The 18,203-nt window shown below is 37.8% G+C and overlaps 2 protein-coding genes and 1 long non-coding RNA gene across 4 annotated transcripts; 2 read left to right on the top strand and 1 right to left on the bottom strand.

Annotated features, from left to right (window-relative positions):
• Window positions 1-1,355: 1,355 nt before the first annotated feature.
• On the bottom strand, window positions 1,356-3,160 carry LOC131323985 (protein FAR-RED IMPAIRED RESPONSE 1-like). Its single transcript, XM_058355818.1, has 3 exons — window positions 2,340-3,160; window positions 1,596-2,238; window positions 1,356-1,506 (listed from the first exon to the last, which is right to left on the bottom strand). The coding sequence occupies exons 1-3, from the start codon at window positions 3,158-3,160 to the stop codon at window positions 1,420-1,422; spliced, it is 1,551 nt and encodes a 516-aa protein (XP_058211801.1). The 3' UTR covers window positions 1,356-1,419.
• A 3,899-nt stretch (window positions 3,161-7,059) lies between these two features.
• On the top strand, window positions 7,060-10,525 carry LOC131324191 (uncharacterized). Of its 2 annotated transcripts, none has more exons than XR_009199256.1 (5): window positions 7,060-7,578; window positions 8,608-8,682; window positions 8,769-8,897; window positions 8,990-9,103; window positions 10,292-10,525. It is a non-coding gene; the product is annotated as an uncharacterized LOC131324191 (long non-coding RNA). The 2 variants fall into 2 exon arrangements; XR_009199255.1 differs by having other exon boundaries at window positions 7,061-7,578; window positions 8,769-8,888.
• A 6,058-nt stretch (window positions 10,526-16,583) lies between these two features.
• On the top strand, window positions 16,584-17,999 carry LOC131323984 (uncharacterized). The gene has a single exon (XM_058355817.1). It carries the CDS (start codon window positions 16,584-16,586, stop codon window positions 17,997-17,999), a length of 1,416 nt encoding a protein of 471 aa, XP_058211800.1.
• Window positions 18,000-18,203: the final 204 nt, after the last annotated feature.

Raw genomic sequence — 18,203 nt, 5'->3', positions numbered from 1 at the left:
GCTGCAGAATGTATGTTTTTTTGGATATTCGATGAAGACTTTGACAGATGAAGATCTAAGATTCATGATAGCATCAACTCTTACTTGCCGCATTGATCATCAGTAGGTCTTTCTACCAAACTAAGTGAAGGTGTGAACCAAGGAGGGATAACATACTACAAGTGGTGAAGAACCGAGGCAATGGTCAAGCAATTAAGTCCCAAGTTGTGCTTATCATCATGGAGAATTGAAGATCCATTAGAATGGTCTGTACGCAACTCAAACAAAGATGCCGAATCATTTGGTGGCGAAGAAGAGTAGAATCCTTTGATAGCAAATAAAATGGAGATGTAATTACTAGGTCTATTTGTCCTACAATTGAAATACTGGAATGTAATCTATTTTTGTTTTGCAAAGGAGGTTTAAACCATTAGAGATGAGAATGTACTCTTATTTATTTGCACGTGAATGATAATTAGTATGAGAATGACCCTACTTATTTATTTGGCTTGTGAATGGTGATTTAGAATGGGAAATGCCCGGCGTGGGCTTGTGTGTAACTTGATGCTAGTCTAGTTGTATTGACTGAGACATGAGACATCGGGTTAGGACCAAAAATAGGGGAGACTCTGCCGAAATTTTTTCAAAACCTACCTTTGGTTAACCTAGGGAACCAAACTTACGTATTTCCATCAGACCATTGCAACTACATACTTTCAAATGCTAGGACCAAATTCAGAATAAATAATTTTAGGCTACATAAATAGATGATGTACACAAATTAAGTCAATATGGAAGAACTACATACTTTCAAAATTAGGACACGAAGTCGTGTCCGACACGCTTGCAATACGAATCAAGAGTTCCATTGCATACCAGAGATTCCATTTCATACAACATTAGCAAAATATATTTTAGATGATTACATGAAACAAAAACTGAAATGCATACATTATAAATTACTTTCCAACAAAATACAAGAAACTTTCTACATCAACAAGCAAGTCTTCTACTCTTTGCCGTTATCCTTTGCATTCAACATATCTGTAAAAGAGATTTTTCCTTCTTTCCAACCCTGCCCTTGACTTTCCATTAAACTTGATTGCCCTCCTCCCCAAACTTGACTACTCGCGATACTTGATTGTCCTCTCCAAACTTCACTATTGAATAAATTTGGCATGTTGTTTTGTGAAGTTGGGAAGTTGCTAATAAATTGGTCAAAGCTTGCTCCGGTTCCGCCTTGTGCCATATTTGGGAGGATGGCTCCGCCTTGTGCCATACTTGGAGAAAATGGGAGGATAGCTCCGCCTTGTGCCATAGTTGGTTGCATATTATGGAGCATCATGTTGGGCCACATAATTGCCCCATATAGCATGGGTAACTCTGGCAAAAAGCAATCAAGTTTAACATGAAACACAATAAAGGTATTATAGTACGAACTTAGCAAAAAGAAAAGTTTCTTACATTTACATTTCCAACACTCTCTTGTGTCCCAAACACATGGCCATCCGCAATATTCTCAATCTCCTGAAATTAGTAAAAAAAAATATAACTAGTAAGCATCCAAGTTAGGTATATGTTCGTAAAGTAAGCAACAAATGAATATAAACTTATACCTTCGTTTTTTCATTAGACAATGTCTTCTTTTTTGGTTCTCTTTTCTTCTTACCAATTTTTTCAACAAAACCTTGCTTTCTTTTAGACGGCGGTCTCCCTTTTCGACGAAGAGGTTCCGAGTCAAGGATGATCTTACTCTCTTTGGAACCTAGAATTTCATCTCCAAATGAAAAGGAATCATTAGGAGTACCGAAAACTATATTACTTCCACAAACAACCGAAGATTCAAGTAATTCTTGTTTTAGCTCCCGTAGCCGTCCCATCACCTTAGCATATTTCTCTTCACAATCTTCCGCCAAATCGGCAACCTCATTAAAGAGATTGCACATGTTGTCATACCGACGTGCTTGAATTGTCCTTGATGAGTTATCGTAGTTGATTCGAATTTTGGTGTGGACCATCTTCACATCTTTTCTCCATCTTTTCAAGACATACTTATTAGGTACTCTTTGAATTCCCCTATCATGGAATACTATCAATTGATGTCTACACACCATTCCTTTAAATTCAAACAATCGACAATTACAATTGGCTTCATTGGTCTCGCCATTAAAATCGACGATAAATGACACACGTTTTCTCTTTTTCTCTTCTCCATATGTAATCCACTCTTTTACCTCATACTCTGACCAAACATCATCCCTTATTTTTTTTCATAAGAACACTTAAGTTTCCCAACAAATTCATCTTGAAACGCTTTCGCCTTCGCATTCGTGTAAGCACTTTGAAATTGATTCTCTAACCCATCTTCAATTATGCATGGGATGTAAGATTGCGAACTTTTCGTATCTTCATTTTTTTCATTGTCTACCTTTCTCGCCAATGCATTCTCATATTGCTCGACAAATTGCTTCAAGGTCGTTTTCGAATTGATGTAATCGTCAAAATAAGAATTCATGCTCTCACTTCTTTGTGTGGATGACATTCCCGCCCAAAATACATCTTTCACAAAAGCCGGCACCCATCGGTTCCTCTCTAAGTACAATCCATGTAACCATTCATTATCTTGAAGTTCGTACTTTTTGATAAACACCTCCCAAGCATCCTCAAATTCATCTTTTGTAAGTGAATCATAAACCACACTGTGCAAAGAAGGTGAAATTGATTTATATGCATCGTACTTTCCTAACTTTTCTGGCACCTTTTTCAAGATATGCCATATGCACCACCGGTGTCGGGTGTTAGAAAATACGTCTTCTATAGCATTCTTCATGGCTATACATTGATCGGTAATAATTGCTTTAGGAGCACAACCCCACATGCACGTCATCCAAGTCTTAAATAACCATGAGAATGACTTGGTGTCTTCATGAGATATGAGTCCACATCCCAATAATACCGATTGACCATGATGATTGACGCCTACAAATGGAGCAAAAGGCATGTCATACTTGTTTACCAAGTATGTTGTGTCAAATGTCACAACATCACCAAATTCCTTATAAGCCGCCCTACTCCTTGCATCAGCCCAGAATACATTCCTCAATCGACCCTTATCATCCAAATCCATGGCAAAAAAGAAGTCAGAATTGTCAGCTTTCATCTTCATGAAATAACTATGCATCGCCTCAGCATCTCCTTCAACAAGTAATTTATGTCGCTTAGTTTTCAAATAATTTCGGCAATCCTTCTGATTATATTGAAGGTTATCATGTCCCCCCGCCTGAATCTAAAGTGAGTCATAAGTCTTATACAACGGAATCCCAGCTTTATCATTCAATACGAGCTTTCTTTTCACATGTTCATCAAGAACCCTATTGCTTTTGTAAAACTTGGACTTTCCCGGGCTATATTCATGATTGTGCTCCAAGGCAACCCGATTTAACCTCCACTTTCCATCCGGACATATAGCAAAATTAAGGCGTGCTGGACATTCAATTTTTGTTTGTGGCCGTGGTTTGACCAGATTGGTTGTTTTGACCTTTGCCTTTCCACCGCGACTACATTGAAAAGTAACATTCCTCAAGTTTCCATCTCTTCCCTTCTTGCTAGTTCTTTTAGCCACAGCAAACTCATTTTCTTTAGCATATCTTGAGTAATATAGATAAGCATCATTTGGTGTGTCGAATATCATTCCGTCATTCGGTTGCTCAACTCTATCTTCAAAATTTTCTGTTTCCTCTTTTCCATCTTCATTAGTACATATCTCATCACACTCCTTTTTTGAAGAACCACTCGATACATCTTCTTCATCTTCATTGTATCCACTCCATACCTCCTCTTTCTCATTAGAATCTATCTCATCTTGATTCGATGATCGTGGAGGCATTGTCGAAGGAATAGAATCTGGCGACATCGAAAACATCACCTACATGTTGAACAATTAACTAATTAAGGTCGATAAGTATTATCACAAGATAGGACACCAAATCAATAACAACTTAATGAGACAAAAAAAGACGGCCAAGTCATGCATCATTTTCACAACAAAATCAAAATTTTCACCAATAGGCATCAATAATTTCAGTTAAACAAAATCTCTAATTTCAGTTAGACAGAAAACCAGCTCTAATTTCAGTTAAACAGGAACCGCTAGATTAAATAAAATGAAGAATTGGTTTTAGCCTTTTAGGATTAATGCTAAGTCTTCACAGTTAAAATAAACTCATATTGATACACCAATTTATGCGGGTTAATGCCAAGTCTTCACAACTAAAAATTAAACTCAAATTGATACACCAATTAAGGCATCTAAAATATCTCACTTTCAAGCCGCCACAAATCTCGCACTTACGCCACCATCGGGCTCCGGTATCAATCTTAGGCTTAATGAAAACCTGCTAATTCCATCATTCCAAACAAGCCCATTATTCATTCTATAGGCTAATCCACAAAAAATAACCATCAAAATTCCCATTTTTCATCACTACAAGTCTACAAGAGTCCCACAAAAGACAGCCATCAAAGACATAAATGACATAGATCAAAGTTCTTCAAACACTTAACCAAAAAAAATTTTCGTCTTTATTCAAAAAAAATTGGATTTCGGTAAAAAAAATTTACTTTTTAGATTCCTCTTGACGTGAGGATGCAATAATCCCCAAAAAAATGACAATAAGTCAAGTGATACGAAAAAAATTTGAATAAGGACAAAAAATAAGCCAAAATGGCTTATTTGTCCGAACACCTTCGCGAATGTGAAATTATCAATATTCTGTCCAAAAGGACAACGGAATTCTAAAACAGTACTAATTCATTGAATTAGAAGAGAAGTTCAACAAGAATGATAACAAGCATTAAAAAAAATGGAGACTTGTAGATGTACACAAATGGTGCTCGAGTTGTCGGTGCTCGTGGTGTCGCAATTTTTGCGAAGGGTTGATCGCCGGTGGTCGTGGTGGTAGACGGTGGTGGTGGGTGTCGCCGATGGTCCTCCTCCTCTTTCTCTCTGTTCGTTGGTTTTTCAGATGGGTGGGTTTGGGGCTTTGGGGGAAATGTTCTGTTTTGGGGGGAATGGTCGAGTTCGCCTTCCGTTGGTTTTTTTCCCCAAAACAGACTTATTGCTGACGTCAGCATCGGGAAAGAAATCGGGGAAAAGGGTCGGTAAGTGTAGACTTATTGTTTTAGATAGTATCACAGTAAGCATATCGTACTCTACCACCATTACATTCCAGAGATCGCCATGGATCCGAGCTTGTACACGGCAGCAATGGAAGGCGAACTCGACGTCCTCAATCAATACACTGACCGATTTGCACTCCAATTTACCAAAGACAACAACACCGTCCTCCACGTCGTAGCCGAGTTTGGTCACTCCCATTGTGTGGCAGACATCTTAAGCGCTTGTGCCCACCTTTTACGCCGCGAGAATACCCACGGCGACACTCCGCTTCACATCGCCGCGGCGGGAGGGCACGACGATGTGGTCGATCAATTTCGCAAAACCCCCAGCAGATAACCAAAACAATGAAATAGCCGCCGCTAACAACGGCGGTGGCGAAGGCGGCATCGCGCCGGAGGTGAGGGAGATGTTGAAGGCGAGAAACCGCGACGGGGACACGCCGTTGCACTTGGCGGCGAGGTATCGAGACCCGCGACGTGTTGTGAGTTTGTTGACGGCAGAAGATGGACGGTTGGATTATAGGCCGAATAAAGCCGGAGAAACTCCTCTGTACTTGGTCGTCGATCGGGGTTCCGACGCGGCGGTGGTGTCTGAGATACTGAAGAATTGCAAATCGCCGGCTTACGGAGGACCCGGACGGAGAACGGCTTTGCACGCAGCTGTGATTGACAGCAGTAAAGGTTCGTGATGCCTACTCCCTCCACTATGCTTGGAACTCAGAGAAAAGAAAGGAAAATAAAATGGTTGGAAAATAAGATAATAATTAAAATCTAAAATCCAAAACTTTTAACCGATCAAGGTCAATTAATTGTTTGTTCGAACGTTAAATGAGAACAATGGACTACAACTAGATTTTGGAAAGAGACTAAATTCTTTTCAACTATTATGGGTTTCATTACGTGTTTATTGCAGTAATTTAAATCGTTCTCCTTGTAGAACCCGCCAAATAGTATATTGATGCGAAAAAAATGACAGGTATATCAAAAATAAAATGTAGGACTTAATTTTAAAAAATCGTACCGTCCATTTTACAAACATGTCGTCATCTCTTGGCCCGATTCACTGAATCCGTTCCAGAAACCTTCTTAAAAAATAAGCAGCTTATTTCACATTTTCAAACTCAAAAATAACGTAAATGAAAAATATTTTTTTTATTTTTTTTGCACCGTATAAAAGATCTTGATGATATCTATCAAATAAGATCCATATTGGTAGAAAAATTATTTACGTAAACATATTATTTTTGAGCTTGAAATTGCCTTCTTAAAAAATAAGTACTTATTTACAGTTCTGGAACGGAGCCTAATACTAGTAAACTAATAAAGATTATGATTGATGCAAAATCTTGTGCTTGGCGCAGAAGTTTAATTTGATAGATAGAAAATCTATAGAAACTTGCGACCCTTAAATTTTTCTGCTAAAATCTAAAGAGAGAAATTTAAGAAAGTTGGACATTTTCTTACTTCTGTTCCCTTTTCCCAACAATTGAATCAGCTCTCTTATCTCCATCTCGCTAATTAGAATTCAAAAATGATAGAGGTACAGAAATTTTGGGACCGAATCCGGACCGACGGCCGCCGGCGAGCCATCTCCGGCCACCGGACGGCCGATCCGAGCCGTCCAAAAATTCTAAAAAAAAAAACCGAGGGGCCCCACGCGGGAATCAACGTCATCCGAGGTGTGTAGGGTGCTTGATCGGAGCACCCCTTTTCGTATGTGTATATGTAGACGGCTCGGATCGGCCGTCCGGTGGCCGGAGATGGCTCGCCGGCGGCCGTCGGTCCGGATTCGGTCCCAAAATTTCTGTACCTGTAGTGTTACTCTTAGTAATTACTAAGCAAACTTATATACAATACAGAAGGAATTTTTTTAAATCCATAATATTGCGAGTTTTCAGCAACTATTTCTCTGATCTTCTTTTGCAATCTTAGATAAATTATTAGACTGGAAGCAAGATCTAATCAAGGAACGAGACACCAAGGGATGGACATCTCTTCACTTTGCTGCTCACAACGGGAACCTTGAAGCAGTTAAGAAGCTATTAGACAAGGATAAATCTGTGGCATACGCAAACAATGACGAAGGGAACACGGCTCTGCACATTGCTACTGCTACGGGAGATGTACTCGTAATGAACGAGATTTTACAAAAGTTCCCAGATTGTTGGGAGATGGCAAATAGTAAAGGGCGAACCATTCTTCACATTGCCGCAGATGCGGAGAGAGATGTGGCGACCAATTTTATCCTTAAAAAGCCATGGGTAAGCCGTCTTATTAATCGGAAAGACAATGAAGGTAACATATATGCCTCTCCATGTGCTTGCTTCCAAGGGAAAAGCTGGGCTTCACATGTACCCTGGAGCTGATATGCTTGCTCTCAACAACGAAACCATGACCCCTCTTATCATACTAAATCGGGAGGTAACGATGTCGCGCCATTACATCTTTAAGATTTTTTTTTCGTTTCTTTACGTTTTTTTTGTTGTTGTTGTTATGGTGATTAAATTTCGTCCCTAGTTATCATAACTCCTGAATCACCTCCTGCACAACAATCCTCATGAACGTGTTTCATTTCAATATATGAATAGCATTAGTCAATTTTGATATCTAACATTTCAAACCGACCACATAATAACAAAAAAGCTGGAAGATGGCACGGCTTAGGCACGACACATTAGATCTTAAATGGATATGTTAAGGTATATTATAGCATCCCAATGGTGATATATTTAATCAAACTCAAACGCATTTTCTGCCGAGCAGTAGAAATAAAGCAGGAGTTCAATATATAGTTGGACAATTGTGGTGAATGTGCCACATCCAAAATCTTAAACATTTGCCCCTTGCATCATCAGTCTTTAAGGATTTATGCTTTGTATCCACGAGACCTCATAGGAAAATTAAAATAAAAGTTTGTGAGATTATTCTCGCATGCAGTTGAGTATATAGCATTTTGAATTCTCAAGAACTAGTTTGGACAGGATTAACTCATAGTTTTGCTACACTGCATGCACTAATTTTTGGATTTACCTGACAAACAACGAATACAATTGGCGAAAATTCTAAGCACTTACCAATGTTGTTCCTCTCCACCACCTCAAGAAAGTATACTATGTGCAATCCAACCAGAATAATTGCTTTAACAACCAAACAGGGAAAAGAAAGTTTTAGTGTATTTGCCACTTTTAGTGACCAGATGTTACGCTGTTGCAAATAAGCTTTTCTGAGACGTAGTATATTCCCCGCGAGGGTACGGTGGGGGCTGTGGCGCAAAACAAGTACTAATGGCAACAGGTCGGGCCAAGTTGTCCTTAATTAATTCAGGGAATAAACGTAACCATGGCTCACCTCACACACTTTTCCCAAATTAGACGTGAAGATTTTCTTTTCTTTGGGAATTAATTAATAAATTATGTCGAATTCTAAATCTTCTTCATTTGACCATTTTAGATAGCTGGAAAAGGGGGGAGCCTTGATAAGATGAGTGTCTACACGCAGACATGAAGAAAAGATGACCATGACGTTGTAATTAAGACACGGGCATGTATTTAAGTGTACGTCTATTTTCCATATTCAAGTACCTATTGCGCACTTATGTATTTCCAATATAGGCAGAGTATATGGATGAAATGGAGCAACGAATTGAGTCTCTCCTAACCCAACGACTCACTACACAGTTTGAGCAGCTACAATCTAAAATGTTCCAGTACATAGAATCCAGGGGCTTAGAGGTTAGACAGGTTAACTAGACTGTGCAGAACACACCTTGTAATTGCATTTATCGAAATTGGGATGCATGCATATGCTTACAAATTTCTCATTCACTTTGTAGGTTCCAGATGCAGTATGTAAACATCGAACGGTACGAGAATCTATCGAAGATGACACCTTGCCGATGGAGAGTAGTCATTGACCACTGACACGTTCTCCAGGACCTGACAAGCAGGTATCTTCTATGGTATTTTCATGAATCCTCCTTAAATTCGTGCTCCAAACCCAGTCTAAGAAATGAAGATAAGTGGCTTTTTCGAAATTTGGCACAACAACTGCTATAGCTTTGTGGTAAGAGAATAAATTCTTTACACCGCCGATGTAAATATTTATTTCCTCTAAATCAATTGCATTGCGACACGTGTCAAAACAGTGGTCTCAATAAATAAAACATGACGACGTGGCGCAATACAATTAATTTGGAGGAAACAAATGTTTACACCGGCGGTGTAAAGAATTTATTCTCTTGTGGTAAATGCTGAATTTCACTAGCACTAGCACATGCAGGATTCTGTTGTTACCTAGCTAGAACATAGAATTTAGCTATACTGATAATTTCGGAATTTTAAGGACCTATAATGATAATTTCCGAAATTTTTTTATTCAAGGTATCATGTGTGTATGCAGCATGCTTCTATAGATGACAAATTAGAACATACTCTTCAAAGCAGTAAACATATATATATCTAGTAAAAAACAATTAGAGAAGAAATCCAATGGAGTCAGATAATTCATATACGATGTAATGCTCTCTCTTATCTTGGTTTGTGTTTGTGTGTGTTTGGTTTGAGGTCCCGGAAAAGCACTACAAAACTAACGGAACCAGTTGATTTGCAGTGGCTGGTAGGAAGTGTGTTGTCTGTGTATCTCATACGATGGTGCTTGCTGACCCTGGAGGAACATCTTAACTGTGAACAAATTACAATTTTCATTTAAAATCAGGATCCATAAGGGCATCATATCGTACCAACCTTCATTATGATGCTTCCCTTATCTTCAAGGAGCTGAAAAAGCTCCTACTTCCTAAACCGGAAGAACTCTAGTCCTCGCAAAACCTAAAAGAAAACTCAGTTTCGAAGTTGAGATTTTTTTGCAGATTCTTCTTCAAGCCATTGTCATACTTACACAAATGATGTGTAGCCTCTATTTTAAATGGGTATAAGTAGTTAACTGCGTACGTAGTAATCTTTTGCCCTTAAGTATTAAGCAGCCGAAAAAACATGAGAAGCAATATCGAAGGTAAAATGAATAGATCAAAATAAAAGAAACTTGTGATCGATGTATGTTAACACTCTGATTTTATTGTTTCATTTAATTATTGCTTCTATAACTTGAATTATGGTTTTATATGTTGACTTTTCAGGTTATCGATCGAGAAAGAGATGGATGATCGAGTGTGTTCTATGGAATTTGTAATCGTTCTTTTAGGGATCGACTTTGTTTTATTTTGCATTCACTCCATCTGTTTTAGTATTTTTGTCTATGTACGTAGTAAAAAGAGATGGTTGATTGATTGCATTGCAAATAGGGCTTTGAGAATTATGTTTTGTCAAACTTGGTTTTGAATATTGATGATGGATCATTTCAATTCAAGAAATAATATGTTTTGTTTGTTAATACATGTGCTTGAATGAATGGCTAATTTTAGAAAATGGTTACGGAAGCATATATTGCGGTTCATAACTACAGATTGTGTACATACCCAAGAACAAAAAAAAAAACTCCGGATTGTAAAAAGGAGAAAAAGAAATTAAGGGACACCATCGTGTATAGTGGTTCATAGCTTCAGATTGTGTACTTACTCTTCTACTCTTCCTCAAAAATTAAAGAGATTACTTTACATTGCTGGTGCAAATATTTGTTTCCTCTAAATCAATTATACTGTGATGCGTTGTCATGTTTTATTGATTGGGACCACAGTTTTGCAACGTGGCGCAATATAATTGATTTGAAGGAAATAAAAGTTTACATTGATGGTGTAAAGAATATATTCTCAAAATTAAATAACTTCATATTGTAGAAAGGAGAAAAAGGAACTCACACCATTTGGAAACCAATATATTTCCATATGAAATCAAGGATGTCAATTAATTTTGTTTGGGTTTGTCAATCTAAGAACCCTAATTTTTTTTAAGTGGGTGGAAATTATACATACCCCTCATTTTTATTTTTATTTTGGGTGTAGCTTGTAAATTTTTGTTTTGGGTGGAAACTATACATCCCCCAAACAAATTTTTTTCGTTAGGTTTATAATTTTTTTTATTTGTATTTTTGTTTGTTGCCCCATGCCGGGGATTGCCCAAGCCACTGGGCTTGCAGGCTTATCCCATGGCGGGCCCTACTCCCTTTGTCCCAAAAAATTGCATACTTTCACTATTTCAGTCCTATAAAAAATTAATATATATCTTTTAATCGGTAATATACCCCATTTTATGATCAATATATATCTTGTTTAATAGATTTTAATTAGTTTTGTTAAACAAAATTTTAAAAATTACATAAAACATTGTGAATTGAAAAATATAAGCAATTTAAAAATGACACACAATCCCGAATGTGTCTAACATTACAAGATGGGAGTACAAAATTAGATGAGGGTATTTCGTCAAGCAGCTATTCCCCTTTCATTTCTTGTAAATTCTTGCTAGCCGATTAATGTTAACAAGGGGTCCTAGTGTGATTTAGGCTCCATTCCGGAACCTTCTTAAAAAAGAAGTACTTATTTTGCCACTTCTAATTCAAAAATAAGAAGGAGCATTCCACAAAATCCTTCTTAAAAAGTTCATTTCACATTTTCAAACTGAAAAATAATGTAAATGAAAAAAAAAATTCAATTTTTTTTGCACCGTATTAAAGATCTCAATGAGATCTATCAAACAAGATTCATAGTGGTAGGAAAATTATTTGCGTAAACACATGATTTTTAAGCTTGAAGTTGCCTTATACAAAAAATAAGACTGTTGCTATGATAATGGGCGCCGGCGGAGGAAAATCGTACCGGCGGCCTTGCCGGGCCGTCTCCGGCCGCCGGACGGCCGATCCGAGCCGTCCAAAAATTCTATAAAAAAGAATCGAGGGGACGTGCGCGAAAATCAATGGCATCCGAGGTGTGTAGGGTGCTTGATCCGAGCGCCCATTTTCCGTGTATATATGAATTATCATATATACACGGAAAATGGGCGCTCGGATCAAGCACCCTACACACCTCGGATGCCATTGATTCTCGCAAAAGCCCCCTTGGTTTTTTTTTTTAGAATATTTGAACGGCTCAGATCGGCAGTCCGGTGGCCGGAGACGTGCCCGGCGTGGCCGCCGGTACGATTTCCCCCCCGACGCCCATTGGTACCTATATAAATTCTACCAAAATAATTACCACCCTTCTTATTTTTCGGAACAACCCTTCTTATTCAACAAAAAATAATTTTTTAATTCCTTTCTGGAACACAGCCTTAGGGGGTTTTTGGCTAAATGAACAAATTGATTTTGTTTTTATTTAAAAAAATTGCATTTGTTAATTTTACATCAAAATTATGTAAGTTATTAATTAATTTTGAGTGAATACTGTATACAATAATTCTAACATAACACTCATTTACACACCTTTTCACACACCTACACTCATAACAAGGGTGGAGCCCACACACACTAGGTGTGTAGTGTATAAGGGCTCCACCCTTATTGTAAGTGTGGGTACATAAATGAGTGTGTAAATAGATGCGATGGTAGAAAAACTCTATTGTATACTCCCTCTGTCCCTTTTTTATAGTCCGGTATTTCATTTTGAGTTGTCTCTTAATAAGTGTCTATTTTTGTAAAATTAGTGGGTAAAAGTTGGTGCATTGTCTATTTTATCCCTAAAAGTAAATTCCATTTTGAAAGTTAGTGAGTAAAAGTGTAATGATAATGGGTAAGTCGGGAAAGTAAAGGAAAAAGTTCATGTGAAATGTATAATAATGATATCTTTTTAATTAATTGGAGTTACGAAACGGAACACTTAAAAAGGAACGGATGGAATAATACATATGTGAAGATTTATCATTGTCCTTTCCAGTGGGTGGAGATATCATTGTCCGTTCCTGTAAATTAAGTTCTTGATAAGAAAGGTCTGGCAAAGAAATTAAGATAGCGGGGTCTCTTTCATCACATGCAATACGGTAAAAAGTACTCCGTAAATGCAGTTGCTTTCACCTCTCTCTTTTTTCTTCGGGCCATAGGAGAAATTATTCATTCCCCCATGGGCAACACGTCATTTTTGCCATGTGGTGCATTTCACCCGTCAAAATCTGCCTTGTCGGTTAATTGTCAGTATGAAAGTTTACCACCGTTTGAGGCATTAAAATATCATCGATACATTTTTCTCTCTCCACCAATACACAGCCTTTCTCTCTCTAAAATACTCGTGTACAACTAAAAATTCAAACTCAAAGTTCTGTTTAGTGGCCTTTAAAAAAAAAGTTTTGTTTAGTAAAAGCAAAAGAACCAAAGACCCGCAAGATTAAAGAGAATTCAGCTAAGATTTTTGGGTTTTACTTTGTTTTATTTTTATTCAAAAAATATTTGGATAAAAAGCTTAATTTTATTTTGTTAATTTGTCCGGATAAGACGAATTGATAATCCAAAAAAATAGGTGCAAAATTAACAAACAGGATTTTTATTAGAAGGGCAAAACAAGAAAAAACTCAAAATTCGTTGAGTTTAGCTATTATTCATATTTGGGATTTTTGAGGTTTTTTTGTTTTGCTATTATTCATATTTTTCACGTTTGTTAGTACAGTAGTTTTTTGGGACAAACTTTTATGAATTATTGATTCGTCTGGAAGAGAGAAATCGAAAAAGTAAAAACGCCTAAAGTTCTAACTAAAAAGATGAAATGATTTTTCATTATCTCAATTGAAGTAATGAGTCTCCCAATATTGGGAGGCTCATTACTTTGATTAGTCCTCATGTTCCTCGAATGGATCTCCTAGTTGTTGATTGAGAAGGTTGCCCAAAAGTGGTATATACGGCGTACCCAGTAAAACTTACAAGGAAACCAGATATAAAGATGGCAATTAAGGTTGTTGTTTCCATTATTAAAGAATTTCAAAACCCCAATGGATCTAGAATAAGATCTTTTATTTACAACGGAATAGTATACAAAGTCAACAGATCTCAATGAATATAATAAGATTTATGGCTACACAAACTGTTGAGAACAGTTCTAGAGATCAGGTCCAAGGCGAACTACTGTAGGGAGTTTATTGAAACCATTGAATTCGGAATATGGTAAAGTCGCTCCTGGATGGGGATTATGGCTTTTACTCAATATTTTTTCAAATATCCAAGATAAAGCCGAAAAAGCCGGTTTAAATTAAAAATTACGACTTTTACCTATTTTTGAAAATATTAGGGTAAAAGTAAAAAAATTACTTTTCTAATTTTTCTCGTCGAGACGAATAAATAATTTACAAAATTTTGTCGCAAAAATTAACAAATGCGAAAAATATGAATGACCACAAAAAAAAACCCCAAAAAGCCATTAGCAGAACTCAACGGATTTTAGGTTTTTTCTTGTTTTGTTCTTATTCAAAAAACTTTCGGGTTTGTTAATTTTGCGACTAACTTTTGCGGATTATTAATTTGTCTCATCAAGAAGAATAGAAAAAATAAAATTATGATTTTTACTCAAATATTTTTTTTAAATATCCAAAATAAAACCCAAAAGCCATATTTCAACGAATATTTGGTTAAAAGTCTTAACTTTTTACTTTTCTAATTCGTCTTGATGAGACGAATCAATAATCTATAAAAATTAGACAGAAAAATAATAAACGCAAAAAAAAATTGAATAAGAAAAACAAGAAAAATTCAAAAATCTTAACGTAAGTGATTAGTTTGAATTTATAGGTATCCATGTAACAAGACTATTTTAGAGAGAGAAGGTTGTGTCTTAGTGGAGAGAGAAAAGTGTGTGTCAGTGCATATTAGTTAATACCTCAAACGGTTGTAGACACAAATTGACAATTTTCTTCCAAGGCAGATTTTGATTGATGAGAGGCACCATTTGGCACACATTTTAAGAAAATTTGGCTGAATTTCAACCAATGCAGGAAGGTAAAGTACGGGGAAGCTCCCTTTGTTGTGTAGTGAGATGGAGCAAGAGTCGACAAATCCGGATCTTTGATTTTGAGATTAATAATATAAAAAAAATCAAGACCAGTGGAAAGGTTTTGAAAAATGGAGCAGTGATCGAGAAAAATCATGTATGGTTCAATAGTAAGATCCAACTTCAAAAACCACTCGTCAAATCAGCACCAAGGCAGTACAGTACGATTCATCCACTCCGCAAGGAGTATATCCAGTAATCTTGCGGCACCCTCGTATGGTGACCTGACTCTCTTGTCCCTACGTATTTTGGCTTGATCCATACACCTAATACTAGGTTTTACATAAATGTATTGAGGATAAGGTTGTTGTGGGGTACCACAAGGGCAGAATGAAGAATTTATTTTGCTCTGGACTAACCAAAATTTATAATTCCTCCGTCCCTTTTTTTAAAGTTTAGTATTTTATTTTGGATTGTCCCTTAATAAGTGTTCATTTTGTAAAATTAGTGGGTAAAAGTTGGTGCATTGTCTATTTTGTCCTTAAAAGTAGATTCTATTTTGAAAAGTTAGTAAGTAAAAGTGTAATGATGATGGGTAAGTAGGGAAAGTGGAAGAAAAAGTTGATGTGAAAGGTATAATGATGACTTTTTAAAAAATTGGAGTTACGAAGCAGAACATTTAAAAAGGGACGGAGGGAGTGTATATGAACCAAAAAGAGGCAAACTCGTACTCTCTCCGTCCGGATTTAATAATCTATCGTTCAATTCTAACCGGATAAAAAATTAGTTATATATTTAAATTGATAATGTCATCCACTTGACATCACCTAGGAGACCGATGTCATCACAGATGATAATGTTTAGTAAAACTTTAAAAATAACCCATTCTTCTTAATATTACTCATTAGTAATTCCTGACTTGATTTTGGTATTTTTAGAATCATTTAATTTGGGATTAAAGATAACCCTTCTTCTTAATTTTTGATATTATATATTTAAGTTTAATAATTTGTTGTCTAGCCTTTCTCCATAAATGTTGAAATTAATCACTTACCCAAATGACTCTTATTAAGTACTCCTAGAGAAACAAGCAAAGAGGAAGAAGGAGTTGGAAACTTGCCTTAAGACAGTGGAGAAGGAAAAAAAAAGTGGGATTACAACCCATTTAACATATTTATCCGAAGATAAATGCATTTCGAAACCATATCAAACGATATCCGATTAACTTGATTTTGAAATGGTCAATATTCTCGACGAACTCTAAAAAATAAACGGTTTAGATCATTAATGCGGACCCGAGAAGGGTCCACAATGACTCGACGTACTGAACTTGTTAGGAGCCTAATTGGTTAGGACCCTTGCCCAAGTTGTGCTTGATCATTTTTAGTAACATTTTTGTAAATTAAGAAAGCGCATTGGTGGGGTCGGGTTGTTTAATGGGGCTCTACGGCTGTACCCCCATTTCCCTTATAAATAGCATAGCGGGTTGGAGATCGAGGGGAAGCACAATAAATCGAGAGAGAAGATCCATACATAAACACGAGAGAGAAAGAGAGAGAGGGAGAGAAAAATGGCATTGCCAAGCCTTGTGGTGGTCAAATCAAACTACAACCACAAATATTTGCGCTACATCCACGAAGATGGAGAGGTGCACGGGTTAGTCCAATTCTCCGGAGAGGAGATTGTGAGTCCGTACGCCAAGTTCGCAGTGGAGGCGGCAAAGTATGGACAGGGACTGGTGCACATTCGATGCTGTTACAACAACAAATACTGGCAAAGGAGTTCGGAGGACGACCTGTGGATCGCTGCGGTGGGTGACCAACCGGAGGAAGACCAATGCAAATGGTCATGCACGTTGTTCGAGCCCCTCTATGTAGAGGCTGCCAGTACTGGTACTGATGCTAAAACAGTACGATTTCGCCATGTCCAGCTTGGGAACTATGCGTGCTTGTGGAGGGCTGCCGCCCCACACGAGTCATGCCTGTGTGCAGCAGTACCAACGGTTGACGGTGACTCGTGTGATGTCTACACTATCGTTAATTGGCAATCAGTCTTGATACTGCCAAAAAAAGTAGCATTCAAGGGCTCTAACGGCAACTTCCTCACCTCCTCCTGGATCGAGGGCTATCCATATCTGGCATCCACATGCAGCGACATTGGAGATATAACAGTTGGGAACGAGGTCATTGCCACTGGCGATGGGAGCGTCCGAATCAAGTCCGATTACCACGGCAGATTTTGGAGGCGTAGCCCTAATTGGATATGGGCTGACAACGCAAGCAACTCCAATGAAGACTCCGACACCTTATTTTGGCCGATTAAAGTAGATAGCAGCAATGTAATTGCTCTCCGCAACTTGGGTAACAACAATTTCTGTAAGTTACTAACCACGGAGGGTAAGACAGATTGTCTTAATGCCGCTGTCTCCACCATTACCAAAGAAGCACGGTTGGAGGTGCACGAAACTGTTTTCTCAAGGAGAATCTATAATTGCAATTATCGCCTCACAGATGCCAGGATCTACGGAGAAACCTTCCTCACCATGGCCACCGGAGAAGCCACTAACTACAACGATGAGGCAAGCTCCTTCAGCATAAAGCTCTCGTACACAAAGACTAAGAGCAGTACTTGGAATTATAGCGTTTCATTGAAGTTGGGTGTCAAAACAACCTTCGAAACAGGCCTTCCGTACATCCTGGATGGAAAGGTTGAAGTTTCCGCTGAGGTTACCGGAACAAAGGGGTGGGGAGAAACTGAGACTTCAACAACCACAGTGGAGACTGTGTACAATGTTACCGTGCCACCAAAAACTAAGGTGACGGTAAGTGCGCTAGCCAAGCAGGGTACATGTGACGTTCCCTTCTCCTACTCTCAGACCGACAATCTTCCTGACGGGACATCTATTACTTACAACATGGACGACGGCGTTTACACTGGTATCAATTCCTACAACTTCCGTTACGAGACCAAAGAAGAAAAGCTGTGATATGGGATTCCCATAATTAAGCTGATGTTTGTGGGTAGCATCTCTGGAAACCCTCACGAGACTCTACTCGTCCTCTAGGGTAAACTTAGGGGTTTAAAAGGCTTGTTGCATTCGCTAAATGCAACCGTGTTGATTCCGGCGGAAATGGAGTTATCTGTTTTATGTTTTACTTTTCTGTACAATAATGTTGGATTGTAATACCCT

The sequence above is a fragment of the Rhododendron vialii genome, chromosome 4a (assembly GCF_030253575.1).
Source record: "Rhododendron vialii isolate Sample 1 chromosome 4a, ASM3025357v1".
Taxonomy (NCBI): domain Eukaryota; kingdom Viridiplantae; phylum Streptophyta; class Magnoliopsida; order Ericales; family Ericaceae; genus Rhododendron; species Rhododendron vialii.
Note: the sequence above shows the minus strand (reverse complement) of the source record. Positions and strands in the feature narration are given on the sequence as shown.

Coding starts and splice junctions, on each gene's coding strand:
- LOC131323985 (XM_058355818.1), bottom strand. CDS start 3,160: ATGCATAGTTATTTCATGAAGATGAAAGCTGACAATTCTGACTTCTTT. Junction 2,239..2,339: donor CCATGCATAATTGAAGATGG/GTTAGAGAATCA, acceptor AAAAAAAATAAG/GGATGATGTTTGGTCAGAGT. Junction 1,507..1,595: donor TGTCTAATGAAAAAACGAAG/GTATAAGTTTAT, acceptor TACTAATTTCAG/GAGATTGAGAATATTGCGGA.
- LOC131323984 (XM_058355817.1), top strand. CDS start 16,584: ATGGCATTGCCAAGCCTTGTGGTGGTCAAATCAAACTACAACCACAAA.